We start from the raw sequence: 25134 nt of genomic DNA, 5'->3' as shown, positions 1-25134 counted from the left end.
TGCTATGCTCACTTGAGAAAACAGCTGTGCACCTTTACACCTTTGCAAATCAAACTTTACTTCAGATTCACAAAAGGGTTCATATTCAATATAATAAGTTATAACATCTATTGTTAAAATAAATGATATACAAACTAAAACCACAACCTATTAGTATTCAGATAACCTTTTTTGTTCCAGTGGATGAAATTTGTCTCAGGTGTTGTGGCCACAACAGTGAAGAAACTGAAACAGTGCATGTAAACAACACACATCATTCAAGCTGTTCATTTGATAATGCACGCACACACACATTGTGGGGTAAAACATCAGATGTAACCCTCAGCATAAATCAACATCAACCACAACAATAGCAACAACAATAATAATAACTATAAAGAAGGAAGCAAGATAGTGTGGCATTTTATCACATAAGGCTACATTTAGATCATAACCCTGTGGCTTAATTTTTATTTATGGGGACAGATGAGCTCTTAAACCTGTTCAAATGCAATGTAATTATTCAGCATGACTCTTGGATATTTCTAACCTTCCTGGCTGTGTTTCATATAAAGGCTTTGAGTCCTTTTCCTGCCAGCGTGGTTGTCACGTTGCCGGGAGTTTGTGGACGGTCCCTGGCGGCAGACATCACGGCTCGTACAACCCAAGGGAGGGATGGAGCTGAGATGGACAGGGAGGGAGACACCGGCTTACGACGTCAAAGGAGTAGAGACACAGCGAGAGAGAGGACAACCAGCCAGACTGCCAATTCCCTCCAGTCCACTGAAGGGAGCCTCAATTTCAACACATCAGACCTCTTGCATTTAACCGAGCCGTTGGGAGATTTATTTATTTTTGTAGGAGATTAAAAAAATATATTTACAGGGGGCCTGTCAACAAAGAGCAGAAAAAACCCAACAAGCAGATCCAGAAAAACACGCTCATGCCGGATAAAGGACCGTCGCTGGATTTGTTACTTGTGTTGCCATAGGGGGGGTAGGCCTAACTTGTTATAGGATTCAAATAGGCTCTCACAGACAAATGAACTGAATAATTTAATTTTAATAACTAAATAATTGCGGGGGAAGAAGAAAGGCATCCACTGAAAATATCGATTCGCTGCTAGGAGAAGAACCACAGGTATGAATTTGACTTTGTTTTTTGTTTTTTTGTTTTGTTTTTTTGAAATGTGTGTGTGTGTGTGTGTGTGTGTGTGTGTGTGTGTGTGTGTGTGTGTGTGTGTGTGTGTGTGTGTGTGAATATGTGGAATCATGCTCGGGTCATTGTTGTTGTCACCCTGTCTTGACAAAGAGACCGTAGGGGTCTGTGTTGACACACTGTCACGTTACTGTAGCCCATGGGCTTGAGCATGGCCAGCAAACCTACAAATACAACAAAGGGATTGTGTTACTTGTTATTTAGCTATTGTGTGACATTAAACATATTTTTCCAGCCTGGTTTTGCCGCTGTAGACCTATGAATCATGATTATTGCCTGCTTAATATTCGTGGCATGCCAGGAATATTCAACTTCTAGGATCACACATTTTGTATGCTATCGGACTGCTACTGTTTATTGCCGTGGTGTATTTTCAAACATCATCAAATGGGAAATAAATGTTTAATTGCATATAAAATAAAATCAGTGTACTGTTCCTTTAGTGACTTAGAGTGAGTTCATAGTGGTCATATCGTACTTTATAGCAATTGTATCCCCTGTTATATCATTATAAATATCATTATAACATTCTTATTTGATTATATATATGATAGTTTTGCTTTGATTTCTTTATAGCTTTTTCTAATGGACTATAATAGGATTCTTATAGCTGCTTTTCATGGGAGGTTTCAGAAACTACCAAATTTTTTCAGTCTGTAAACCAGTGCCCCACATTGTCATTGAGCTGTCCCATCTGACTCTCCATCTCCTGTCCGCTCCACCTGGCCGCCCCCACTGTTTCTCCTCCCCAGACTTCTCAATGAAGGAGGCCGACGCAATCAAGCTCTTCATCGGGCAGATACCCCGGAACCTGGAGGAGAAGGACCTCAAGCCCATCTTCGAACAGTTCGGGAAGATCTATGAATTGACAGTGATAAAGGACAAATACACGGGGATGCACAAAGGTAAACCGGGTGTCCACCGTTTTTGTGTCACTTATTTATTAAGATTTTTGTCCCAGTGAGCTCCAGGTGGGAAGAGCTCTGCTGACTGAATATTGCATTGCATAACTCACTCGCACCCATTAGGCCTCTATGCTGGGGAAAGTAAATGATTTGAGCATTGCTCCTTTACGTTCTGTAATTAGGATGTTATTTCCAGTGAATTTCGGTGAAATGAAGCCGTTCGTCATTTTGCTGGGGAACCCTCTGGAGCACCTTTAAGGACCCCTGCTGGGGCCCAGACCCCTCTTCAAGCACCACTGATCTAGAAAAGCGGAGGTCTGTTATGGATAGGCCTCACTATGATGGGCAAAGGCCACATAGCAATATCCATTTTGGAAAATGATCATTTCCTGAAGGTATTTCTGAGGTTAAAAAAAAAAAAAAAAAAAAAAAAAAAAACAGTTTAGGCTGCACAAGTATAAGCATGTTGTCAGTCAGCCAAGACTTGGTATCCTTTTAAAAAGTTTGACAGTCTGTTTTCATTTACATTTTATGACATATCGTCAATAGTGTCTATTTTAGAGTAAACCAGCTCCTCACATGTATCCTGTATGCCAGATGGAGTCGAGCCTCTCAGTAGCACACTGACCTAAGCTGAATAATTGTTCGATAGGCGAGAGGATGCCATCTCTAATAAAAATCTGAGGGTGCAAAACAAAGACTGTTTAAATCTGCATAAACTATCAATCATTTGTGAGGCATATAGGCCAGGTGGTATCACTCCTCTAACACCTATAACACCTATTCTGCATACATTTACATATTCATGATTGGTGGGCCCTAAAGGTTAATGAAGGCTCTTTTCTATTATGTAGGACTGCATACATTTTGCTCGAACAGCGTGATATTAAATAGTCATTCAGACTGCTTATCCCTGAATAATCTGCACATATTTGGGATTCAGGATCTAATAATCCCACAGACTTTCAAGACTACTGGGACAACTGTTTAACAATATGCCAGTTGTTGATGTTTTTGTTTCAACCAGGAAGGGTAAGCAAGCCTAGATTCTTATTAATAATGATGGCCTGGTAAAAGGCATGTGGCTTTTTTAGGTAATTTGAAAAATTGTTGACCAAAGAAAACAAAATCAAAGCACCTATATCAGGTGACTAATTCATAATGGGCCAATAAACTCCAGCAGCATGTTTCAGCCTCATAGCTTTCAGGGCAGAAGCCTATTGATTAAGTTACAGTAACCAGGCACCACCGATACTGACATTATGTACTTATAAATAGCGTATACATATCTGACGTTTAAAAAACATATTCTCACAGTGCGCTGATCTCTCCTGCCCCTCTCTGTCTGCAGGATGTGCCTTCCTGACATATTGTGCACGAGAGTCCGCCCTCAAAGCCCAGAATGCACTGCATGAGCAGAAGACACTACCAGGGGTGAGTGTGTCGTCGTCGTCTCCGTCATCATCGCCGTCGTTAGAAATCCTCACACAGCTCACATTTACAAAGGGTGCAGAGTAACTTGCAGCATGCTACCTGAACGCTCAACACACACATGCACACACTGTGACGCTGGAAAATTAACTCACTTTGACATGCGGGCCTGACTTCCCCTTTAGCTGATATGCTCCAATAAAGGTCAGAGGCTGCTCTCCTATGTTTCATATGTGATGCATCCAGACATATCCATCCAGTTAAGGTCTGAGTCATCTTGCTACATGTCACGGGTCGAAAGAGACAGCTATGAGGCACGCTGCTGGAGTGACTTTGCCAGTTCTTTTTCTCTCTGATGTTTCTCTTCCCTTTCTCTCTCTCTCTCTCTCTCTCCCTCTCTCTCTCTCTCTCTCTCTCTCCCTCTCTGTGTGTGCTTCTGTCTCTCTCTCTGAATTCTAATCAAAGTTAAACCCGGCTTTATTACCATAGCCAGGCAGCAGGTGTGCTGCCAAATGACATTTACTGAGCTAAATATGACATGACAGCCACATCTCTATAATAACAGACTATATGAGAGACAAGGCGACAAGGCAAGGAATTATTGAGACGAGCGTGCTCCCGTGCACACTTGGCGTTCAGGCCGCTTCCTCTTTTGCTAACAAGGTTTTTTACCCCCCATTTCCTTGTGGTTATTTTTGAAATCTACATCGTTTACTTCTTTTTTTTTTTTTTTTTCTTAAGCTGGCAGCTCATGAGCTTAATATATGAGGGAGTGAGGGAACAAGTAACTGGTGTTTTTTTTGTAGTAGGCAGGGTGTTGTTGAGGACACAGAGACAGTTGGTGGTGGGGTTAGCAGCGGCAGCAGAAATCCCATTATTAGCATGACAGTAGTCTGACCTGCCTGACCTCTCGGAGGGGATCAGCAGGCCTGTGCCCCATGGCTACAGCCCTCTCTCCCCTGTCCATTTCCCCAGTGGCTCTCCTCCTCAGACCCTCTTACCTCTAAGCCTTGTTCGAGCATCCAGGAACAAGCTAAAACCCTCCTGTGTTCCCTTCAATCCTCCCCTCCCCCCCTTCTGCCCAAAAAAAAGAGAAAAAAAACATGAAAACCATCTTATTAGCTACCCCCACACACACACGCCCACGTGGACAAGAATGGCTTCCCACCCCTGCTACCAGCTGCGGTGTAATTGTCATCTAATTGCACCTGCACTGCCAAAGAATAATTAACTTTGGCATCTCAGGGCTGGGGCGATACAAAAGAAATAACATGAAATTGCAATTACAGGACCGAGAGGAGAGAGCTCAAATGAGAGCACACCTGAATGTCGGGGAAAGCTGAAGGATGTCATTAACACTCGGCATTCTTTTTCCCTAATTTTTAGCATTTCTCCTTGCTAGAAATGTTTACGAGAACTGCTTGTTTGGATTTTTTTTTCTTTTCTCCCTGCTCACAATAGATGGGAGGGTGAGGTGCATTTTTATAGAAGCTGTGGAAAGAGGCAATGATAGAAAGAAAGAATAGAAAGAAAACAAGAAAGAAAGAGACGAGGGAGGGGAGAACAGATGGTCGCATCGGAGTGGCACTCGGTCTTGTGTTTAATTTCAGGTGAGAGAGTGAGTCCATCTCTAAGTGAGAGGAGGAGGGAAATAGTGTCAAAAACACATTCAGCCGAAGGGGAGGGAAGAAAGCGAGAGAATGGCAGAGTTGGGTGGAAAAAAAGCAGGACAAAAAAAACCCAGCAGAATCACAGAGAGAATGTGAGGACATGGAGACAGGAAGAGAACAGCAAAGAAATAAAAAAAAAAAAATGAATCCCTGAGATTCTCTCCCAAGCTGCACTCTCATTCTGTCCTGTTTGGACATGTTGTACTCTTGTCCTCTCCGTTCTTATCGTTCTATCGCTCCACTATCTCCGGCGGACCGACTCCTGTTGCCAGGCCAATGTGTCTGGCTGGTCAGCCGTTATGGGGCCGATACAGACAGGAACTTCCACTCTGTACCGGACTGAAACAAACCACCTCCCAAACTTCCACCCCATGAACTCTGCACCACCGATTTTTATTTGATGTGTGACGTTTTTTTTTTTTAACGAAACCACAAAAGCGTGATTTCTGTGAGTCCTGTGTTCACTGAGCAGTATGTGTGCGTTGAATTGTGATTTGTTTTGTTCCATAGTTTTGAATGTGAAGGTAAAAACAGTCATAATGTAGAAGATTGGTTAATAACAGCTTCATATATAACATCTGACATTTTCATAATCTGCATACAAAGGCCTTCTCTTGCTCACAAGCTTTGCAGAACATCGGCAAAAGCCCCATTCTACTTTTTGTGTTGACTAGTCAGTTATGCTTAAATGAAAAAGAAAGAACCCAAACTGATTCAATTCCATTTTTTTTCCCAAGCCGAACCCGTGATCCAAACCGAACCGTGGCCTGAAATGCACCGTGAAAAGGCCGAGCAGTTACCTCCACGTGGTTCAAGCGTTCGTTTCGTACACTGTCCCCCATCGGCAGCGAGTGTGTTCAATGGATCACAATCCCCCGGTTTGCCATTGGAATCACATGTCCATATTTAGGGCAGAACCTTGCCTGTGGTTTATTTTTTCCTCCTTGTGTCAACACCTACCAGCGAGCGTGAAAAGTGAAGAACGTAGCTGTGTGTGTTTGTGTGCATGTGCAGTGGGGGAGGGGAGGGCAGGTGTTCAGACTAACATGGTTTAATGAAGGGCTTGTGTGCGTGTGTGTGTGCACGCGCGTGTGTGTGCACATGCATGTTTATGAATGTGAATATGTGTTTGCTGATCTTTGCGCGACCACGTGTGTGTTTCATCCAAAGATCTGGACTGAAGTTGAGGGGTTTATGAGATCTTTGTTTGGACAGCAAATCCACTCTCAGGTTTCGGCGTACGCTGTCTACTGTGTGTGTGTGTGTGTGTGTGTGTGTGTGAGAGAGAGAGAGAGAGAGAGAGAGAGAGAGAGAGAGAGAGAGAGAGAAAGAGACAGAGAGAGTAAAATCTCTGCCACCAGGCCCTCTGTATACGCCGTCCATATGAGAGGAAAGAGCCTGCTTTGAGTGGAACATCTGACTAAGCCTGACATTTACTCAGCCATAAGGACTCAGACAGAGCAGACAGAAGGGTTTTATCAATAGTCTGAAATAAAAGCATAGGCTAATAATAGCTTGGGCCCCATGCTTTTTACAGAAGATATAGGAGCTTACATCAGGCGTGGTTCCTTGGCTAATGATATTAAGTTATACTATAGCACCAGAATACCACATTTTATGCTCTTAAAGTCTTAGCAGACAATCCATTATAGACACATATGGACCATGCACTGCAAAAAAAAAAAAAAAAAAAATCACTATTTTAACAAGCTATTCAGTCTCAACTTATGTGTTAAAAATCTTGTTTTTCTGAAAAATAAATTTTAAAAATCTGCCAGTTAGATGAGATGTTTCCAGAACTGTGTTGAATCCAGTGTAGTTGTCTTGATATTGGTGGGCTGATCAGCCTTATTCCACCTTATTTCAACATAAAGATAAAAATTTCTGAAGCATGTCAAACTGCACAGGAAACAAGTGGGATTCCCCCATTCAAGAAGCAGATTTTTTTTTTTTACTTGTTTTGAAAAAAAAAAAAAAGATTTTAAGACTGAATGTGAGACTAAATCCCCTGTAAAGATGGAGATTGTTGCAGTATGTAAATATCTCCAGATTACAGCTAGTTTACTACTTTCTTGTAAACCTGTTGGCATTACAAACTTAGTAAATTCTGTCATTTCAGTCTTTCCGCAGTAAAGGTAGACACTGACGTACAGTAAAAAGTTAATGTGGTTAACATCCATGAAAACCTCGCAAAAATAGAAGACGGATGTCCTCCGATGATCTAAAAATATGCCGTTTAGACGGGAACATGAGCACGAATCCTGCAAACGTATTATTTCATGCGGCTGCCAGGTGACAATAAGCAGATAAACAACAGCCTCCATATGTAAGCTGTATGTTCATGTCACTCAGCCAGGGGGGACGATGACAATGATTAGTGCATCTCTGAGCGAGTGCGTTCACTTGATGGATCTATCTGGAGTTATGTGTGCACTCATGCATTCGTTCATTTACATATGTATGCATATCAATGAGCAGCGGGGACGGTGCAGGACAGGGAGCCTGGAAATAAAGGGCCCAGCCTCTGTACGTCACTGTGGGGCGACTGTAATGATGAATGCAGATTGGATTTATAGGGGTGGTAAATGGGTGTGAATTAGGGAGAAATTGGATGAATGAAGGGGTGGTGGGGGGGGGGGAGGTGTGAGAAAAGGAGGGTGGGGGGAGGGGAGGAAGAAATGAATGAAAGTTTGACATAATGAGCAGTGGGTGGCAGTAAGGTGGGGGGGTGGAGGCTGGTTGGGGGTGGAATGGAGGCAGTGCGTTTATCAGCTTAAATACAGACATCTGTTACGGAGGGAGATTGTGTGTTTCGGGGGGTGGGGTGCAAGTGTGTGTGTTGGGGGGGGCGGACGGACACACGCACAAAGTGGAACGAGGCGGTTGCCTTAAAACTCATTAGGCTCTTTGAACTCTGCGGTGCGGGACGAGTGTGTAACGTAACGAGCGCACGCTTGCCTATGTGGCGCGTAGACGTCGCACTGTGGTGGAGTTAAACCACGCCCAAGTGAAAGAAGAAGACGGGGGAAAAAAAAGAAAACTAGGACATGGACTCTATCTGTACACACACGCAGAAATCTGTCCATGTTTCAGTCCACCCCCCCCCTCTGCTCCACTGAGTGTAGTCAAACAACACTTGACATGAATATTTAACAGATGGATGAGAGGAAACAATTGAGAGTCAACTATTGCTGGAAATTTATTGTTTGATATTCAATTTCTCCACTTTGAAAGCCTTTTTTTTCTTGTCTTCTGACGGTAAGGCTAACCATCAGCTTCAGAAACTCTTGGCTCAGTCTTAGAGGGAGTATTGAACCGTTGCCGAGCTCAACTAGGAAGCAGCACTGGGAGCAGGGAGGCTTGATTGACGAGGAAGTAGCATTGACACTGACGACTAGGTCATTGATTACAGATTATTGAACTTTACAGGCGTAGCACTGTCAGTCTCTTTGTGTTTGATTGATTTAGTGACAGGCTGAACACATGAGAAGGTGCAGTCGCTCTACAGGGCTGGTTGTGTGTGTTTGTGTGTGTGTGTGTTTGTGTGTGTGTGTGTCTGCCTCTGCATGTGCGCATCTGTGTGTGCATCCGTGTGGAGAAACATTAACAGACCGCACTTGTGCTTCTCTGCTTTTGTGCCTGCCTCTGTTGCTTTGTTGCAACTCTTTGTGCGAGCCCGCGCGCATCATCTGTGTCTATTAATCTTTCTGCTTTTTTTTTCTTTCTTTTTTTGTTGTTTATGGCTGTGAATATAACAATTTCCACCTGTGCTTTTTTTTTTTTCCCCCGGGTGAATTCACAAGTGTGTCCCAGCATAAGTGCGCCTGTGATGGGGATGGAGAAGCGAAGGAGGCAGAGCGGAGACAGGAGAGGAGCGGAGGGGGAGGGGGGAGGGATGGGATGGCAGGTTGATTATGGTCGCAGGTCTCGTTGCCTGGAGACGGCGGGGACGAGGGATGCCATGTTGCTAGGCAACCGGCACGATGCAATGACCAGCGCTGTGTGATGGAGCGGAGGGGAGGCAAAGAGGGAAAATTGTCTTTGTGGCCCCCGCCCCACTCCACCCTGCTCCCCCCCTCCCGCCCCCCCGCCCTCTCCTGCCTCCCTCCTGTAAATGTTCTTGAAAGAGCAGGAGAGATGGTCTCTGCTGATATATTTACCATTCAGAGTGGCTGCTTTTCGGGGCCAGACAGGCAGAATGGATTGAAATCGGAGAGAAAACAGGCGACAGAGATGTGTCACCGTCACACGGCAGCTTGCTATAGACTTAACACGGCAGGGTTGAGTGGAGGGTATGGAGATTATCAGCTGCTCTGTGGTTCATAATCGTGAGGAGAGAGAGAAAAAAAATGTGATTATCAAGGCTATGCACACTCTGGCTGTGAATGATCCTCTATCTAAAACACATTTAGCGTGCTTTAGCAAATCAAAAGGTGGTTTATGTGCATTTACATGGGAGCGAGTGTGACTCCTCTGTGCGTATGGACTTTGATGGGATGGGGTCAGGCATTATGGGGAAGGGGTCGAGCTGTGATTTGATTGGATAATCTATGGATTTAATATCGCATAATCCAAGCGAAATCCCCTGTGGCATCACAGAGGGAAAGATTAACTATGTTTGGACGTGTGCTCATGTTGCTGTGACCGAGGGAGTGCGTATATGTGAAAGACTGCCAGCAACAGACCGTATATGCGCGTATGTGTGAGAACAATTTGTGTTTATTTAGTTGGAGGATGAGTGTATGTAACATGACTGTGTGTATTTGCAGTTGTAGCGGGGTGAACAAAAAAAAAGAAGAAATCAGATCAGAAAAAACACACTGGCAAAATGGGCTGTTGATAGGGCAGGTTTTGCCTGTGTGTTTTCTGTGCACAGTATGTGACTGTGTTTTTGTAAACAAGCCTAAGAGAGATAGAGAGAGGAAAGGGGAGGGGAGGAGTAGGAGGAGGAGGGGAGAGAGCAAATTACTGTAAAGTGTGTGTTAGTGGTTTAGGCTTAGAGGGAGATATTTTTCTCTCGGCTCCTACATCTGCTCCCGAGGCAGCGCCAACATTCAACAGGCACGAGCCCTCGTCCTTTTGTTTTTTTTTTTTTTTTGCTTGTTCAGTTTCTTTCATTTTTTTTTTTTTTTTGTTTGTTTTGTTTTCACCCCTTTCCACCCCCCTCCCTTTGTCACGCTCGCACATCTAATCCCGCTATCTTGCGACCTAGAAGTACCCTTTATCCTCCTCATTTGTTTTTCACCCCTCTCCTCTGCACGTTGTTCAGGGCAACCTTGTTTACCTGCTGTGGGTTCTCATCACAGGGTTGTCATGACGATGGCAGTGTGAGCGCAGACTCCGTCAGAGGAGCAGGGCTGGTTGCTGTGCCGATCTGAAGTGGCACAGCCTTGATGGCCTCCCCTTCTCACTGTTCCCCCTCTTGTATATTCTAATTCCAATCTCCTGAGCCATCTGCTGTGCTTCTCCTTATCACAGCCGCCGCGGCCTCGCTGTTTGTCATTCAACAGTGCTTTACAGGAAATATGGGCCGCAGGATTTTTACAGTCATCACTCAAACGTGTCACATAGAACAACTGACTCGAGGTTGTTGCAATAATCGATTTCAATTCCTGTCTAATTCCTGTGGAAGGCAATGCATTAAACATGACACTTGATGAATTGTCTTTTTTTTTTCCCCCTCTACACAGGAGTAGTGCCTTTCATAAAAACATGACATGTGCCGTTTGTTCAATGCTTTTTTTTTTTTTTTCTCCAAAGCACCTTCCATAACCAGGAGTGCACACCTTTTGGCCCTTAGTAAAGATTACGGTTCAGCTGTTGTTTTCCCCTGATGTTAAATTTGAAAATTACAATGCCACAACATACTGAGAAACTGACACTTGAAAAAAAAAAATCTCTTTTTAATGGAATGTTTGAATAAACAAAATAAACAAAGAGAATACAGCAAAATAAAAATTAAAAAAATGAGAGGGATACTATCAAACAAAATGAAATATTTTTAAAAGGTGCACTATCAAATATTGCCAAGAGATGATTGACATGAGGACCCTTTAGACTCAGCTGTCAAAAACTATGGAAATAAGCTCATAACTAGCCATTAAATTACCTGCTTTTTCTATATTTTTTTTAGCCGGTTGAGTCTAAAGGGTCATTTCAATCAATGCCTCAATTTTCCATGTACCTTTTTTTAAAAAAAAAAAAAAAAAAAAGTTTGAGAATAACCTTTTTCATATCAGAGAGGGAAGACATAGACGTGCCAATATCCGATATTGAAAAAAAAAAAAGGCAGGTATTAGCCTGATATTTATCAGTAAACCAATAAATCAGTGTAACCATCGTAGAGATAATGTTATTTTGACTGCAGTCGGATAATTTAGCATATAATTTGATAAATGGGGATCACTGCAGAATACATGTGAGAAGACAAATACTCCACTATCACTCAAACATAAATTGATATTCTCTGACTGCGGGGCGGATGCCTGCGTTTGGTTGACTGATTGGAAGATGGTTTTGAGACGCTGCCCCCCCGTCCACTCGGTCATCCTATTAATTGGCGTAATCAATTGGACACTCTCCACGAGGGGACGCAGGGGCCCCTCGCAGTGGCCGCTGGTGGTATCTGAGGTGGTGGTACGGGTGGTGGCGGCGTGGAGGCGGTGGTGTTTGAGCATGCTGGTCCCGGCGACCGAGCGTGGCCACGGCACCAATCAATTCTGTCTCCTGGTGACCGATCACAGCGGATCAATCAGTGACAGAGGATCAGTGACTGGCTGAAATGTCACCGGCTCCATAATTAAGACCTTCATTAAGCCACAGTTAACAGAGTGTCACTCTGTTGTTCTCGCCAATAACCCCCCTCCCTCCCCTCCAACGCACACACACACAACCTCTCTGCCTCTCTCCTCTTCTCCTCCCCAATCTCCTTCAATCCCACCCATCTCCTTCTGCCTCCTCTTGTTCTTTCTTTTCGTCATTTCATTACGCTGTACTGCTTTTCTTCCGTGCTCTATACATTAAAAAGTGGAGGCACTGATGTGTGCACAATTCTATAGAGGGATTTGGTCAAATAATGGGGGGCAATTGTGGAGAAGTGGGGGAAAAAAATGTCATTTCAGCCGCTTGGCTTTTGATGAATTATGAAAAGGTCGCCTAATTCCTCCTCTCAGTCGGCTGTGCGCTCGCTGTCTTCTTCCTCACCGTTTCTTCCTTGTTTTCTTCTCAGGTTGTATTCGTTTGTCTCTCCACCCCTCCCATTTTTCCTCCTCCCCTCTGTCTCTCCCTCTCTGTCAGGCTCAGAATCTCTCACTATTCTAATGCCGCGTGCTCCTGTAATCCAGATTAGCCGGCGAGTGTTCTTAATCTTATCACTTCCCCAATCCCGCGTGGGTGTGTGCTTTTCCTGGTTTTGTGTGATAGGGGGAGAAGGAACGATAGAGGGCAGGATTAGAACAGAGTGACTCTGAGAGACAGGAGGGAGAGAGAGAGAGAGAGAGAGGGGGAGAGATTGGCTGCACAAACTGTGAATGTAATATCACACATATCAGTGTCACCCACAGACAGCTGGAATAGAGTTGGCAAAAAAAAATAAGGAATGGAGAGCAGTTAGCGAGTGAATGGAGGAGGCTGATTGGAGGACAGGACTTCAAAGAGCGAGTCGCCCCACATCACAGCCTGTCAGATGACAACAATGCACCCGCCATACTCGCCAACATGCACACATGCATGCAGAGAACGCCACATACAGTATGTCAGTATTACGTCACGTCACAGCGCCACGTACACACACCCACATCTGTGTGCATGGACAAGTTACATGCTTACATATGAAGGGGCTTTCTGATTCATAAATTCTGCTGATGATTCAAATGATTCAATCTGCTAAAGGAAATACACAGAATGAGTCGCTCTGATTTTTCTTTGCATTGAATCGATTCATTCATGATTCTTAAAAAAAAAAGGATGTCATGTTGATCTAACAGAATACTATGAATTGCAACTTTTTGTCCTTTTTTTCACATTTCAAAAGAAAAACTGCAGTTTAACTTATATTATTGCACGTGTTTTATTAATGCGTAAAAAATCTTCTCAACTTTGAATCATGACTTACAAATGGAACTGAATTGTTCCAAAAAAAAAGGAAAATTATTCCTAAAACAAATCTAGCCATCTAGTGAATTGTGAATAAAACTGAATTGCGTTTAAGCTAATGATGCATAAAGTTGTGTTTTTCAAGGTTTCAGGTTTTGTTTTTATTTTTGGACATCAGTTCATTTCTCATGCATGAGCACTGCTCTCCTGATTGTTGTTGTATCAGTGATCGGTTCCCCTGAGATGCATGGAAACGTGTAGAGTGACCGTGCTGTGTGGCCTCTCTCTTTCCAGATGAATCGTCCAATCCAAGTGAAGCCGGCAGACAGCGAGGGCAGAGGGGGTAAGAGACACCTGTCCCCACCCAGAGCCACAGCACCTGTCCAAACAACACCTCCATTGTGCTCAAACGCCGCACACACTGCCAAAAATGTCCGTCTTGACAAGTCAGTTAGTTAAGCACTGAGCATTCAAATTTTGTGAATGAATGGAAGGAAATTATAACAATTTCTCATTTTTTCTGTGCTGTGTCAGTGCAGCTGCATCTTGATATTAGTAAATAAAAATTGCTAAGCTCTTATTTCTTGGATCAGGTGTGTAAATTCAAAAGCTAAGTAATAGGAAGAACCTAGAAGGAACTTGTGCACTATAAAGAACAATGTCAAAAAGACAAAGTGTTTTGTTTTATTGCGCTGCTGTGACAAAAAGAGCAAAAACGAAAGCTGCAGAAAGAAAATAGTTTGACAGTGATGATGATGGTTTGTTGACTGAAACATTTTATTTTATTTTATTTTATTTTTGCATGTTTTTGGTCCCAGCAGCACTATAGAATAAATCCTTTTTTGTACTTTTGGCATCAGTCGGCATCTTTATAATGTGCAAGCTCCTTCAAGGCTTCTTTTTTCCCGTGTATCTTAAATTCAGGCAGATCACTCCACCAACATCAAGATAATCTCACCCGATCCAAGAAAATTCCAGAAACATTACCATCACAAAATGGCACAATCTCATCCCATTTTCTCACAATTACATTTCCTGACTTGTGAACACAGATGTGTGCTTGTCATCGACACAACGCGTTCACACAGGCCGCGTTTCAGAGCCGCAGCAGCTTGGGCAGCACGCCGCTTCCTCTGACTACGCACGGTGACTCTCACTTCTGACGAGGCAGGAGACCCACCTGTCCTGACACCTACAGGAACTAGTCTCATCCTCTCCGCTCACTACAAACAGTCACCGTGTTATTTGAGAGTGTTACTACACAATAGCAGAGCGATTCAGTTCAGACTGTTGTCGTGGACTTGGGAGCTGCTTCTGTGACAACACACAGGGTGACAAACATTTGAGTCACCGCCAGATGCTGTTTGTGTGTCCCCTACATCCGTGCTGCTGCGCTCTGGTGGCCATCTGAAGTACGGCAGCGCTGATTTTAATGATTCTGGGTTGTAGCTCGCACGTTATTTGTTGCCATTTCTGTGTTATTCCTCTATGTATGAATGGTGATGTAGCACTTTTTTCCATCTTTTTTCTCATTTTCACTGCCTGCGCCACCGAAAACACGACTGCCCCGCCCTTTCGCTCACATTACCCATGCACATTATCCTCTTTTCTACCCCATCTTGGCGATCTGCTTCCCCTCAGAAGACAGGAAGCTGTTTGTGGGCATGCTGGGAAAGCAGCAGGCGGACGCTGACGTGAGAAAGATGTTCGAGCCGTTCGGCAGCATAGAGGAGTGCACGGTCCTGCGTGGGCCCGATGGCACCAGCAAAGGTAGTGTTACTTACTGTATGCCTCACACACACACACACACACACACACACACACGCACACACACACACTTTCCACTGGGAGAAAATTACCCAGAGTATAATTGGATTAGCCAGAATAAATTCATATTTGTCCAGTTGTAAGTGAATGGAGTGATGATTATCTCAGCGCAAAGATGATCTTGGGAAACACAAGTTTGCTCTTACGCTCTACCCTCAGCCGTTTCCAGCAGACAGAATGTGACATAACTCTCCCTCCGCCCGCAAAACGGGATGAAATTATGGCAATTTAAATCGAGATCATTTCAGTAAAAGTGGAATTTACATGACTGGGTGTTTATATTTGCGCCCCCACCCTTATGAATTAAGCCTCCGGCATGGCAGCAGTTTTGCATTATCACTCATCACAACACAAATTACAACAATGCTAATGATATTTGGCGTGTATATCAAAGTCCAGCGACAGTTCAAACATAGATGGTAAATTTTTCTGTGTTTGTTGTATGAGGCATGACTAATGGTGCTATAGGTTTTATGGGTCATGGCTAATGATGCGTTTGCTGGTTTTACGGGCCGTGATTGATGAAGCAATGAACGCTTTGTGGACCATGCTTAATGATGCCACAGTAACTGATGAAGCATTGGATGTAAGATGGCTCTTAATGTATTTTTAAAGGGAAGCAGTTTCTATGTACTGTGTGTGCGAGTGTGTGAGTGTGTGTGAGTGTGTGTGTGTTCCTGCGAGGCCACGTTGTAATGGTGTGTCATTCCATGTAGGATGTGCATTTGTAAAGTACCAGAGCAATGCAGAAGCCCAGGCCGCCATCAACGCTCTGCATGGCAGCCGTACTTTACCAGTAAGTCTCCCCCCCCACACACATGCAAACACACATTCACACCCACAAACGCACACACACACACACATATTGCAGCCACACACTCTGTCAAACTCAATAGCACACACACACGCAGGCACACAATTGCTCCAAACCCAGTCATTTAGACACTTAACATGGTGACTCAGCTAATAGTCACCACTTCTCCTTTCTGTCCCCCACCTCCACACACACACACACACACACACACACACACACACTATATTTCATCCACAAGAGAGGACAAAATGTTTTTGAAATGTCCTTGTTTCCTCCTCCCTTTGTTCTGCTGCATGTCATCCTGCAGTGTGGCGAGCTTTAGACTGACGAGATCCAAAGAGGCACGACAAACGTTTCTACCAGTTGTTGCTGTGTTTATTTGTTTAGTCTATTTTTCTGGTTATTGTTGAATATATAATGGAAATAGTTAAAAAAGAAAAAAAAAAAAAAAACAACCACGCAAACGGCTGACAAATTGTTGAGCGATCATCTCTGCAAGCCTCACCTTTACGCTGTGCAGTAATATTTCCATCCGTTTTCATCTCACCTCGCCCGCTGAGGCCCGTGGCGGCGTGAAAATCGGCAGAGGGACGGAGTAAATTATTTTCCTCCGTTCGCTTCGCAGGGCGCCTCGTCCAGCCTGGTGGTGAAGTTTGCCGACTCGGAGAAGGAGCGAGGGATCCGGCGGATGCAGCAGGTGGCGTCTCAGCTGGGAGTCATCAGTCCCATGACCCTGCACCTCGGGGCCTACAACGCCTACACACAGGCCGTGAGGAACACACACACACACACACACACACACACACATCTTGGCTACACTCATTGGCTGCATGTGCTCCACATACCACGAGAACACCCACAACTCAAACTCCTATCGCATGTACCTACTACTGTGTGATAAATAGAATCGCTCTCTTCCTGTTTTCTGCTCTCTGTTTTGTTTCTATCCTTCATCTCTCCAATCCCGTCTCTCCTCTGCTGCCGCTCTTCCCTCAATCTGCATTCCCATCCCTTCCCCGACATTCATCACGCCCTCTCCTCCTCTCCTCTAGCTGGTGCAGCAGCAGGCCCTGGTGGCCCAGTCGGCCTACCTGTCTCCTGTTGCCACGGTGGCGGCTGTTCAGATGCAGCAGCTCGCCGCCCTCAACCCCAGCAGCATCATCGCCACGCCGATCGCATCCATCACCCCCTCCTCAGGTAATGAGAGGCGGAGATGTCTGCCACGGCTCGCCTTGATTAGATTTCCAGGTTGAAATATGAGTATAGATACACATGAGGAGGTGGACCTTAGAGGACAAACAAAACAAACATCAATTTAAAAAAAAATAAAAAATGTTATAGCCTGCTGTGATTTTAGCCATGTTGGCTTTTTTTTACAGAGAGGATAGAAAAGACAACAAGATGGACAACAGGGATTAAAGGAGCAGTTCACACAAAAGGCCAAAAAAGATAAACCCTGATGAAGACTTAGATGAAAAGTCAATTCATGCTGGTCTGTTTAGTTGCCTCGCTCAAAGAATAAATTACTGTGCTTCATTCAAAGACAGAGCGCCTTAGTTTTTTTTTTCCATGGTTGTCTGCATGACGCAAAGATTAGTATCAAGCCAGACTTATAGGATTTTATCTTTTGGACTTTCACCTGCCACAAATAAAGAGCGCCTGTCATATGAGCCAATAGAGCCGTGCAGCACTTCCTCCTGCCTTCGTATAGCAAAAAAGATATTTTCCCACTTGGATCGAGGTAGTTTCTGCGTGATTTGGTGAGGTTTCCAGTCTGCCACCATCCTCTCTGTCTCCCCTCACCTCGTTATAACACAGTGTTCCATCTTACAAACTAAACAGCAACAGCTCTTTACAAAAACAATGAAACAACGCAGCCAACAGATACAGAATATGTATGTGACATTGTTGTATTATAAGGACAAATGTCTAACGCTGAGGCAACTTAACAGGAAATTTGAGGGAGTTCTGTCAGGAGAAAGTGATCTTACAAGTGCTTTTAAAAACGTCTACAGGTACCAGCACCCCGCCATCCATCGCAGCCACACCAGTTCCTGCCCTGCCTCCGCCGATCGCAGTGAACAGTTACCCCTCCGTACCGGCTCCACCCAACGGGCAGTCGGCCACTGAGACCCTGTACACCAACGGGGTTCATGCGTATCAAGGTACGGCCGAATCAACACCGCAAAGGAGCCTCATTAGGAAGCAAAGGCCGTCCGTGCGGTTGCTGTTTTGAAGTGGCACTCCACGGATTCATGGGCTTGTCTGCTTTGTTGTGCAGCAGCGAAGGTCTGATCAGGAGGAAATGAAACAAAAGAAAGCAGTAGATTGAATCAAATGTTAATTGGAGCATGCTGATGTGCCCCAAATAGCATTTAGCATGTTTTTGTTTTGTTTTTTTGTTTTGTTTTTTTCATATAGCAGTTGGTGATGATGTGTTTTATTGTGCCACAGCTCAGAGTCCTGTCTTGGACCCCCTGCAGCAAGCGTACACAGGCATGCAGCACTACACAGGTGAGGCACACAGCAATTCACACTAACTCAGTGCAACGTGTGATCCAGTTAAGTCGATAATTACCGTTTATATATAGATATGCATTACTATGTACATGTATTTCTCCCACCTCTACTATTATTGCTATGCCTCCTACTAATAATACAGGAGAAAATGAAGAACCTTTAGTTGCAGTACTGCTCAAAACCTAAACTTTAATCTAACCTCAGCATAATTTAATCTCTGTCAGTACAAAATAACATGGAAGATACACATACAACGTGTGTGCAGGGCTGGGTAGGCCATTTAAAACATGTGCTCCATTACAATTACATTGTCAAGACGGTAATAAGTCCAGGATTTACCCACATTCATTATTTTCACATTATTTCGGCTTATTTGAGATATAAAGGTAGTGAAAAAGGTAAAAGAAAAAAACAAGTTTCCATACCATGTTTTGTGAAGATGTAGCATGTCTCCTGCTATAAAAGCATGTCCATAAGTAATCCTTGATTTTTTTAATGAGCATCTCTGATCAAAATACATCCGTTTTTTTTCCCAGCAGGGTTTCGACGGTAATGAAACTCCTGGGAAAGTCATGGAATTTGTAAATGTGCTTTCTGGGCCTTGAGATGGTTTTCAAACTGCTAAAATTTTCCGGGAGTCCTGGATATTGTAGTATAATGTGATATGATAGTATAATTATATTCTCGACAAGACAAGCTACAACCTGAGAGGGGGAAACATTTAAGATATTTTTATTTCCCCATAATCAGCTCTCATATCATTTACGGAAACCGGCCAGTCAGAGTCCATTAGCTGTAAACGTTTCCTCACTCATTACACCACAGTCATGAAAAAGTTATGGAAAAGTTATGGGACGGTTTTTGGAATTTAATAGGCAAATACATGTTGAAACCTTGTTTTAGGTAAGATCATGGTCAGATAATGAATACAGTTACTTTTTATGTGTTTTAGAAAACATAACAGTGTTAGACGCATTCTGTTACCACCCAACACTAAATTTGTTTCACCGGCAAGTTCCATCCAAATGAAAAAGAAGCACATAAATTATAACTATGTGGATATACTGTGACCTTCAGCCCTGCCGAATGAGTCATACAAAGTATATGTAAAACATGTGCCAGGTTTGGTCTGTTGGAGCAAATCTGTAGGTGGGAATCCTGTTGCGCTGCATCAGATGTTCTCTCCGGAAAGTAACAGTTTGCTGTGCTCTCTCTCACCCCTCCTGTCTGTTTACCTGCTCCTCCTCTCCGCCAGCCACCTACCCTGCTGCCTACGGCCTGGTGGGACAGCCGTTCCCCCACCAGCCCACACTAGTGGCTCAGCAGCCACAGCAGCCTCAGCAGCTGCAGCAGAGAGAAGGTACGCCCGGAGAGCTCAAACACCACATGTGGGTTACAATATCTCAAAAAAAAATTTAAGGGATCGCATCTGTGAAAGTGACAGCATTAGTATGACCTCATATGCTTTAAAAAGTGTTTTCATTTTGTTCTGCCAGTCATTTTGCATTGAGCACATCCGCTTTTTTCCAAACTATATATGTCACACTTTTGAATGAAGGTCTTAATTCAAAGTCTTGCCCACAAATTTCAAACCAAGTAAAGGTGGATATTTTAATATGTGATTTTTGCCCTCTCCCACTCTTTGTGCACTTGATCACATCCAAATTAGGGGCTGTTACAGTCCTTGTCCATAATTTTGACTGGTATTTCATTTTATAGAGCAATTCAGAGACTATAATTTTAACAGATTAGACTCTAATGTGCAGTATCTTATGGTCGCTGGTCTGTAAGTGATTCCTCATCAGTGCAGTGCCCACAGTATGGCCGAACAAAAGCCCCTTACCTCTGCCTTGTCTTGTCATATCTTATCTTGCGTCTTCTTGTCTCGCCTCGTCTCGTCTCACCTCCCCTCGGGGCTCTTCTCGCTTTCCGCCCAGGTCCCGAGGGCTGCAACATCTTCATCTACCACCTGCCCCAGGAGTTCACTGACTCAGAGATGCTGCAGATGTTCCTGCCCTTCGGGAACGTCATCTCCGCAAAGGTCTTTGTCGACCGCGCCACCAACCAGAGCAAGTGCTTTGGTGAGTCACAGTATGGAAATGTAACGGAGGGGGTACCTTCTCACATGGTGGTGATGGTTATTTTTATCTTATACTGTTTACAGCAATCGTATTGTTGTGTTTTCCGGATGCAAGAACAATGTTTTAACATTTGCCATTTGATGAAAAAAAACCTTTTCCTCGATGAGTGCCACATTTTTTGGCGTCAGTGGCCCCACATGGAATCAAACTCCTAATCCTGCAGTGTTGGTGCAATGTATTACCCACTAAGCTTATCCCAGCTGCAGCGAAGTATTGTCATCTGAGTCACCAGGCTTTCCATATTTGTAATATGTTTATAGGTGTTTTACAATTCTAACAAAATTTGAACACACAGAAGAGCAAATTGCAAAATAAGATCCCCTTCACCAACCCACCCCTCCCTCGCAAACCCAGCCCACTGCTTATTCAGTAGAGCAAAAGAACAAACAGATAAACAGATAAATAAGAAAGATATAGGCTGGTATAAAAATAAAGAAGTACATAATAAAAAAAAACAATGCAATAACTACTGAATGTGCCAAATGACTCAAATGCACTGGCTAAAATGCCCTGGATTTTAAATATGATGCCAGAAAACTCCAGATTTTTTTCAATGTGTGTTTTTCTTCAAATTAAACAGTATTTTCTCAGGCAGGTATGGAGGCATATTTCTTTTATCCACATAGAAAAATTCAGGAGGTGAAGATGATTTCTACTCAGTGGCATTGCATTTTTTTGGCAACTAGAAGTGCTGTAGGATCTAACCTATTTTGTTCTTGTAGTAGAGATTCATCCCCTACCAATGTAAGCCTCGAGTCCTAGGCTACAGTCACTGTGATGAAAACTGGAATGACATCCAGAACTGTATTCCAGTGTATCTCCACATCACCAAACTTTACTGTCTCTATTTCATTCATGTATTTTTATCCGAGCAGGAATCTCTCCATGCCATGAGAAGTTTTGATTCCTTCTTCCGTTGTTTCCTCCTCAAGGTTTTGTGAGTTTTGACAACCCGTCCAGCGCCCAGACTGCCATCCAGGCCATGAACGGCTTCCAGATCGGCATGAAGCGGCTGAAGGTGCAGCTGAAGAGGCCCAAGGACGCCAACAGACCTTACTGAAGGAGGTGAGTATCACGACGGAGGTGAAGCCAGAGGAACGGGATGGGGAGGGACTGATAGAGAGCCAGTGGGAAATATCAGTGAAACACAGTGGATGTAATTAAAATCTAAGTTATTCTCTATTTGTCTGTAGTTTCTCAACATGTCAGTAGCCCTTGATTAATATGAGTGAAGTGACAGCATTTTAAAAATACCATCAGTTTGAAATGCATTATCAATGACAGTGCAAAGGATATCTACGTTCTTTACTAGTGATTTCTCATTTATTTTGCTGGATAATTTGCGTGTTTACCATTCAGAGTAGATGTTACACAGCTGAATGTACTGTTTAACAAGTGTACTGTGATAGGGATGAACGCAACTACTGCTCGTCATTAATTTTTATTTTACCTTTTATTTATTGTTTTTGTGCTGTGTCATATGCCATTTTTCCTGAACAAAACATCACACCACTCTCAAGACTGTCCTGTCCATACATATATCGTGGAGACTGCGTCGCTATGGCTACGGTTGCCTAGCAACCACTAAAACCTCCCCCTTCCTCTCACTGCGTTGTAAGTTAATTGGCCTGTGTTGGTTGCTGTGGCGATATTGCCTGTGATGGTTGCCATTAGCAATTTTTATTTTGGGCCGTTGCCTTGATTCACCATGCTCAACTGCATGGCGAGTTACTGTGGCGACCATGAACTGTGTTTGGTGCGTTGTGAGTTTCCTCTTATTATTTTGTCCTGGTTTTAATCCTTGCAAACACTGATCAATAAATGTCACTTTACCTCAGAGTTTGTAAGCAACTGATTATCATGACAAGCTGTTTTTCTTTTTTTTTTTTTTTTTCTTTTTCTTAAGTCCAATAAGAGTTGCATAGCCAAAACCAAATTAGCCTGTTGGGATTTACTAGTCCATCAAACATTAGAATTTTTTGCTTTTGGACTTTTTTTTTGCTTTTGATTAGTTTCCTTTTTGTTGTCTGTCATGATTATCATTCTTACATATCCCCTGTTTAGTTGGTTGGTGTGGTAGTTTCGGTGAGTGCGGGGTTTTTGTTTCGTTGTAACTCAACTCCAAGTGATTTTGTGCCTGAACTTTGTTTGTTTTTTGTGAGACTGAAAACGTACCGAACATGTCCCTATATATGGTTCACAACTTGTGTGTGTGTGTGTGTGTGTGTGTGTGAGTGCAAGAAAAAGACTGAATATTTAATCTTGTGTGAGTGTTTTGTGATGAGTGTACCTCGAGACAAAAAAAAAAAAAGTGCTTAGTGAACGTGTGTGTGTGTGTGTGTGTGTGTTGTACCAAGACACTAATTTTTTTTCCTAGAAGGTTTTGGGTAAAACTGTATGGTTAATGTGACACGTGCTGCTGGCTGAGGAACTGCATTCCTCTGTAGGAATTCTGGGTTATGAAGATTTTTTAAAAACAGACAAACAAACAAACAAACAAACAAACAAAAAAACCTAAAAATTGAAAACATCTCTTACGCAGCCGCCTGCATCTGGTGGATGAGTATAATTATCTTCAAAAACATTTAGTCTGAAATCTTACTTTGCTTGGACACTGCAGTTAGGTGAATTGATGAATACCATTAGAATAAATAATAATAATAATACTAATAGTAATTGTTCACTCATTGAATTTGGTATCTTGAATGGCATTTTAAGAAACTGTGATTTGTGCACAGACTCAGACCCCCACCAGAATTCCTACTGTGCATGTTCTGAATTAATTTGCCTGCCAAAAGAGATGAGACAGTATTTCATAAGAGCGTGCATACACTTGCAGCAGTATGGTTGTCACCGTTAAAGTTGCATGGACACTAGTTAATTACTGAGATTCCCCCGAGGCATCAGTGCAAGCGAGTGTGTATTAACAGATACCACACCACTTCCAGCCACTAACACAACTCAGTATGTGCGTTTGATTTGCCTTTTTGTTTTAAATCACTTTTCTCTCTCTGTTTCTCTCTCTCTCTCTCTTCCTCTTCACCTCCAGGGGAACGTTAAGAGTTCAATCAAGAAACCACTTGGGATGTCCCAGCCTTTTTGGTTGTTTTACCAACCGTATAGCACAGGAGCAACACTTCACAGAAAAAAAAGAAAAGAAAAGAGAAAAAAAAACAGTATCATGTGTATGTGCTTAAAAAAAAAAAAAAAAAAACGACATCGACAAGAATATTATTGACAACAACAACAACAACAAATACATCGACAGGAACAGCAGCTGCAATGCTGGAGGTGTCAGGAGCTCCGGGTTCATACTGTACCATTCCACAGCTGGATTCACTTATATTATGTACATACTCTATTGTCAGCAACAAGATCTACATGTTAAGAAAAAGCATATCACTGATGTTATTCTACTGAACAGGGTTCTACTGTATAGTGTGATTTGTCGTCTAAGGCCAGTCTGCGCGGATGGAGGGGACAACTTTGAGAAAAGAAAATACTATTCTGTATGATTACCATTGGTAATATTGTTATGTAGAGTTAGTTTTATTATTTAAAAGTAAATTAACAACATGGGGTAATTGAACTGGAAGAAAAATGGGATTCCCTCTCATTGTACTGTATATACCTTGGTTTTAAAATGGAGTTAAAGGACTAAAAACTTCATAAGTTGAGATTCCCTGCTGCCACTACTTTTAGCATTGACCTGGTGGGAGGAAGGGCCGGGAATTTTTCTATCTTGATTTTTTTATTGCGTTTAATTTATTTGCTAAATCAATTTGATGAGGGGCAGACGTGACAATTTCTTTTCTTTTTTTTTTTTTTAATTTCAGAAAAACAGAGGATTCCTGCAGTCTTCAAGACAATGAACACACTTATTGTAGAGTTTTTAATTACATAAATGTACTTATGGAAGTAAAAGAGGAAAAAAGGAAAAAAAAAAAGAAAAAACATAATAATGTTTCTTTATTTATTCTCTACAATCGCTGTTTTAAAACATATGTCTTTAAAGAAAATAAAGTACGATTTAGAAAAAAACAAGGAGAAGGTTGCACTGTCTGCTTTGTATAATTATATCCAGTGATTTACCCAAAAACAGCCTCTATTGTAAATAAGTAAAAATCTGAAATGACATTTTTTTTTGGTTCCTTTTTTGGACAGAAATCAAAGACTAAGGCTGGATTGGAAACAAGTGATCCAGGGGAGTTTGCTGCTCTCTGTAGGAGCTACAAAGTACTGTTTTCCTTTAGGACAGCTGGTCTTGGTTGAATATGACCCTATGGAGCCATATGAGCAAGGTTTACACTGTAATTATAGGAAATCCAATCTGAGCTACACATACATCATCCCCTTATCAGTATCACAGGAAAACTATAAACCAGACTGTAAATAATCATAGGAATATGATGTTGCAAAGGAGAAGAAATATATATACTGTGATAGTGGCCTACAATAACAGCTCATTTGACAACTACACATAGACAGAGAGTATATTGTGTAATTTTTAGTGATTTTCTGTTGCTGTTATTCAT

At 42.8% G+C, this 25134-nt stretch overlaps 1 protein-coding gene across 4 annotated transcripts; it reads left to right on the top strand.

Annotated features, from left to right (window-relative positions):
- The first annotated feature begins 49 nt into the window (after positions 1-49).
- Positions 50-24523, top strand: celf3a (cugbp, Elav-like family member 3a). Of its 4 annotated transcripts, none has more exons than XM_030063817.1 (14): positions 50-1119; positions 1950-2102; positions 3454-3536; positions 13592-13640; positions 14942-15067; positions 15841-15920; positions 16564-16707; positions 16991-17135; positions 17954-18103; positions 18393-18452; positions 19714-19818; positions 20396-20539; positions 21532-21664; positions 23649-24523. In XM_030063817.1, the coding sequence occupies exons 2-13, from the start codon at positions 1958-1960 to the stop codon at positions 21657-21659; spliced, it is 1359 nt and encodes a 452-aa protein (XP_029919677.1). In that variant the 5' UTR covers positions 50-1119; positions 1950-1957; the 3' UTR covers positions 21660-21664; positions 23649-24523. The 4 variants fall into 4 exon arrangements, with proteins under 4 accessions (XP_029919677.1, XP_029919675.1, XP_029919676.1 ...); XM_030063815.1 differs by having other exon boundaries at positions 18360-18452; XM_030063816.1 differs by having other exon boundaries at positions 14939-15067.
- The last annotated feature ends 611 nt before the right edge of the window (positions 24524-25134 follow it).

The sequence above is a fragment of the Myripristis murdjan genome, chromosome 11, assembly GCF_902150065.1.
Source record: "Myripristis murdjan chromosome 11, fMyrMur1.1, whole genome shotgun sequence".
Taxonomy (NCBI): domain Eukaryota; kingdom Metazoa; phylum Chordata; class Actinopteri; order Holocentriformes; family Holocentridae; genus Myripristis; species Myripristis murdjan.
Note: the sequence above shows the minus strand (reverse complement) of the source record. Positions and strands in the feature narration are given on the sequence as shown.

Coding starts and splice junctions, on each gene's coding strand:
- celf3a (XM_030063814.1), top strand. CDS start 1,958: ATGAAGGAGGCCGACGCAATCAAGCTCTTCATCGGGCAGATACCCCGG. Junction 13,641..14,938: donor AGACAGCGAGGGCAGAGGGG/GTAAGAGACACC, acceptor GCTTCCCCTCAG/AAGACAGGAAGCTGTTTGTG. Junction 16,708..16,990: donor ACAACGCCTACACACAGGCC/GTGAGGAACACA, acceptor CCTCTCCTCTAG/CTGGTGCAGCAGCAGGCCCT.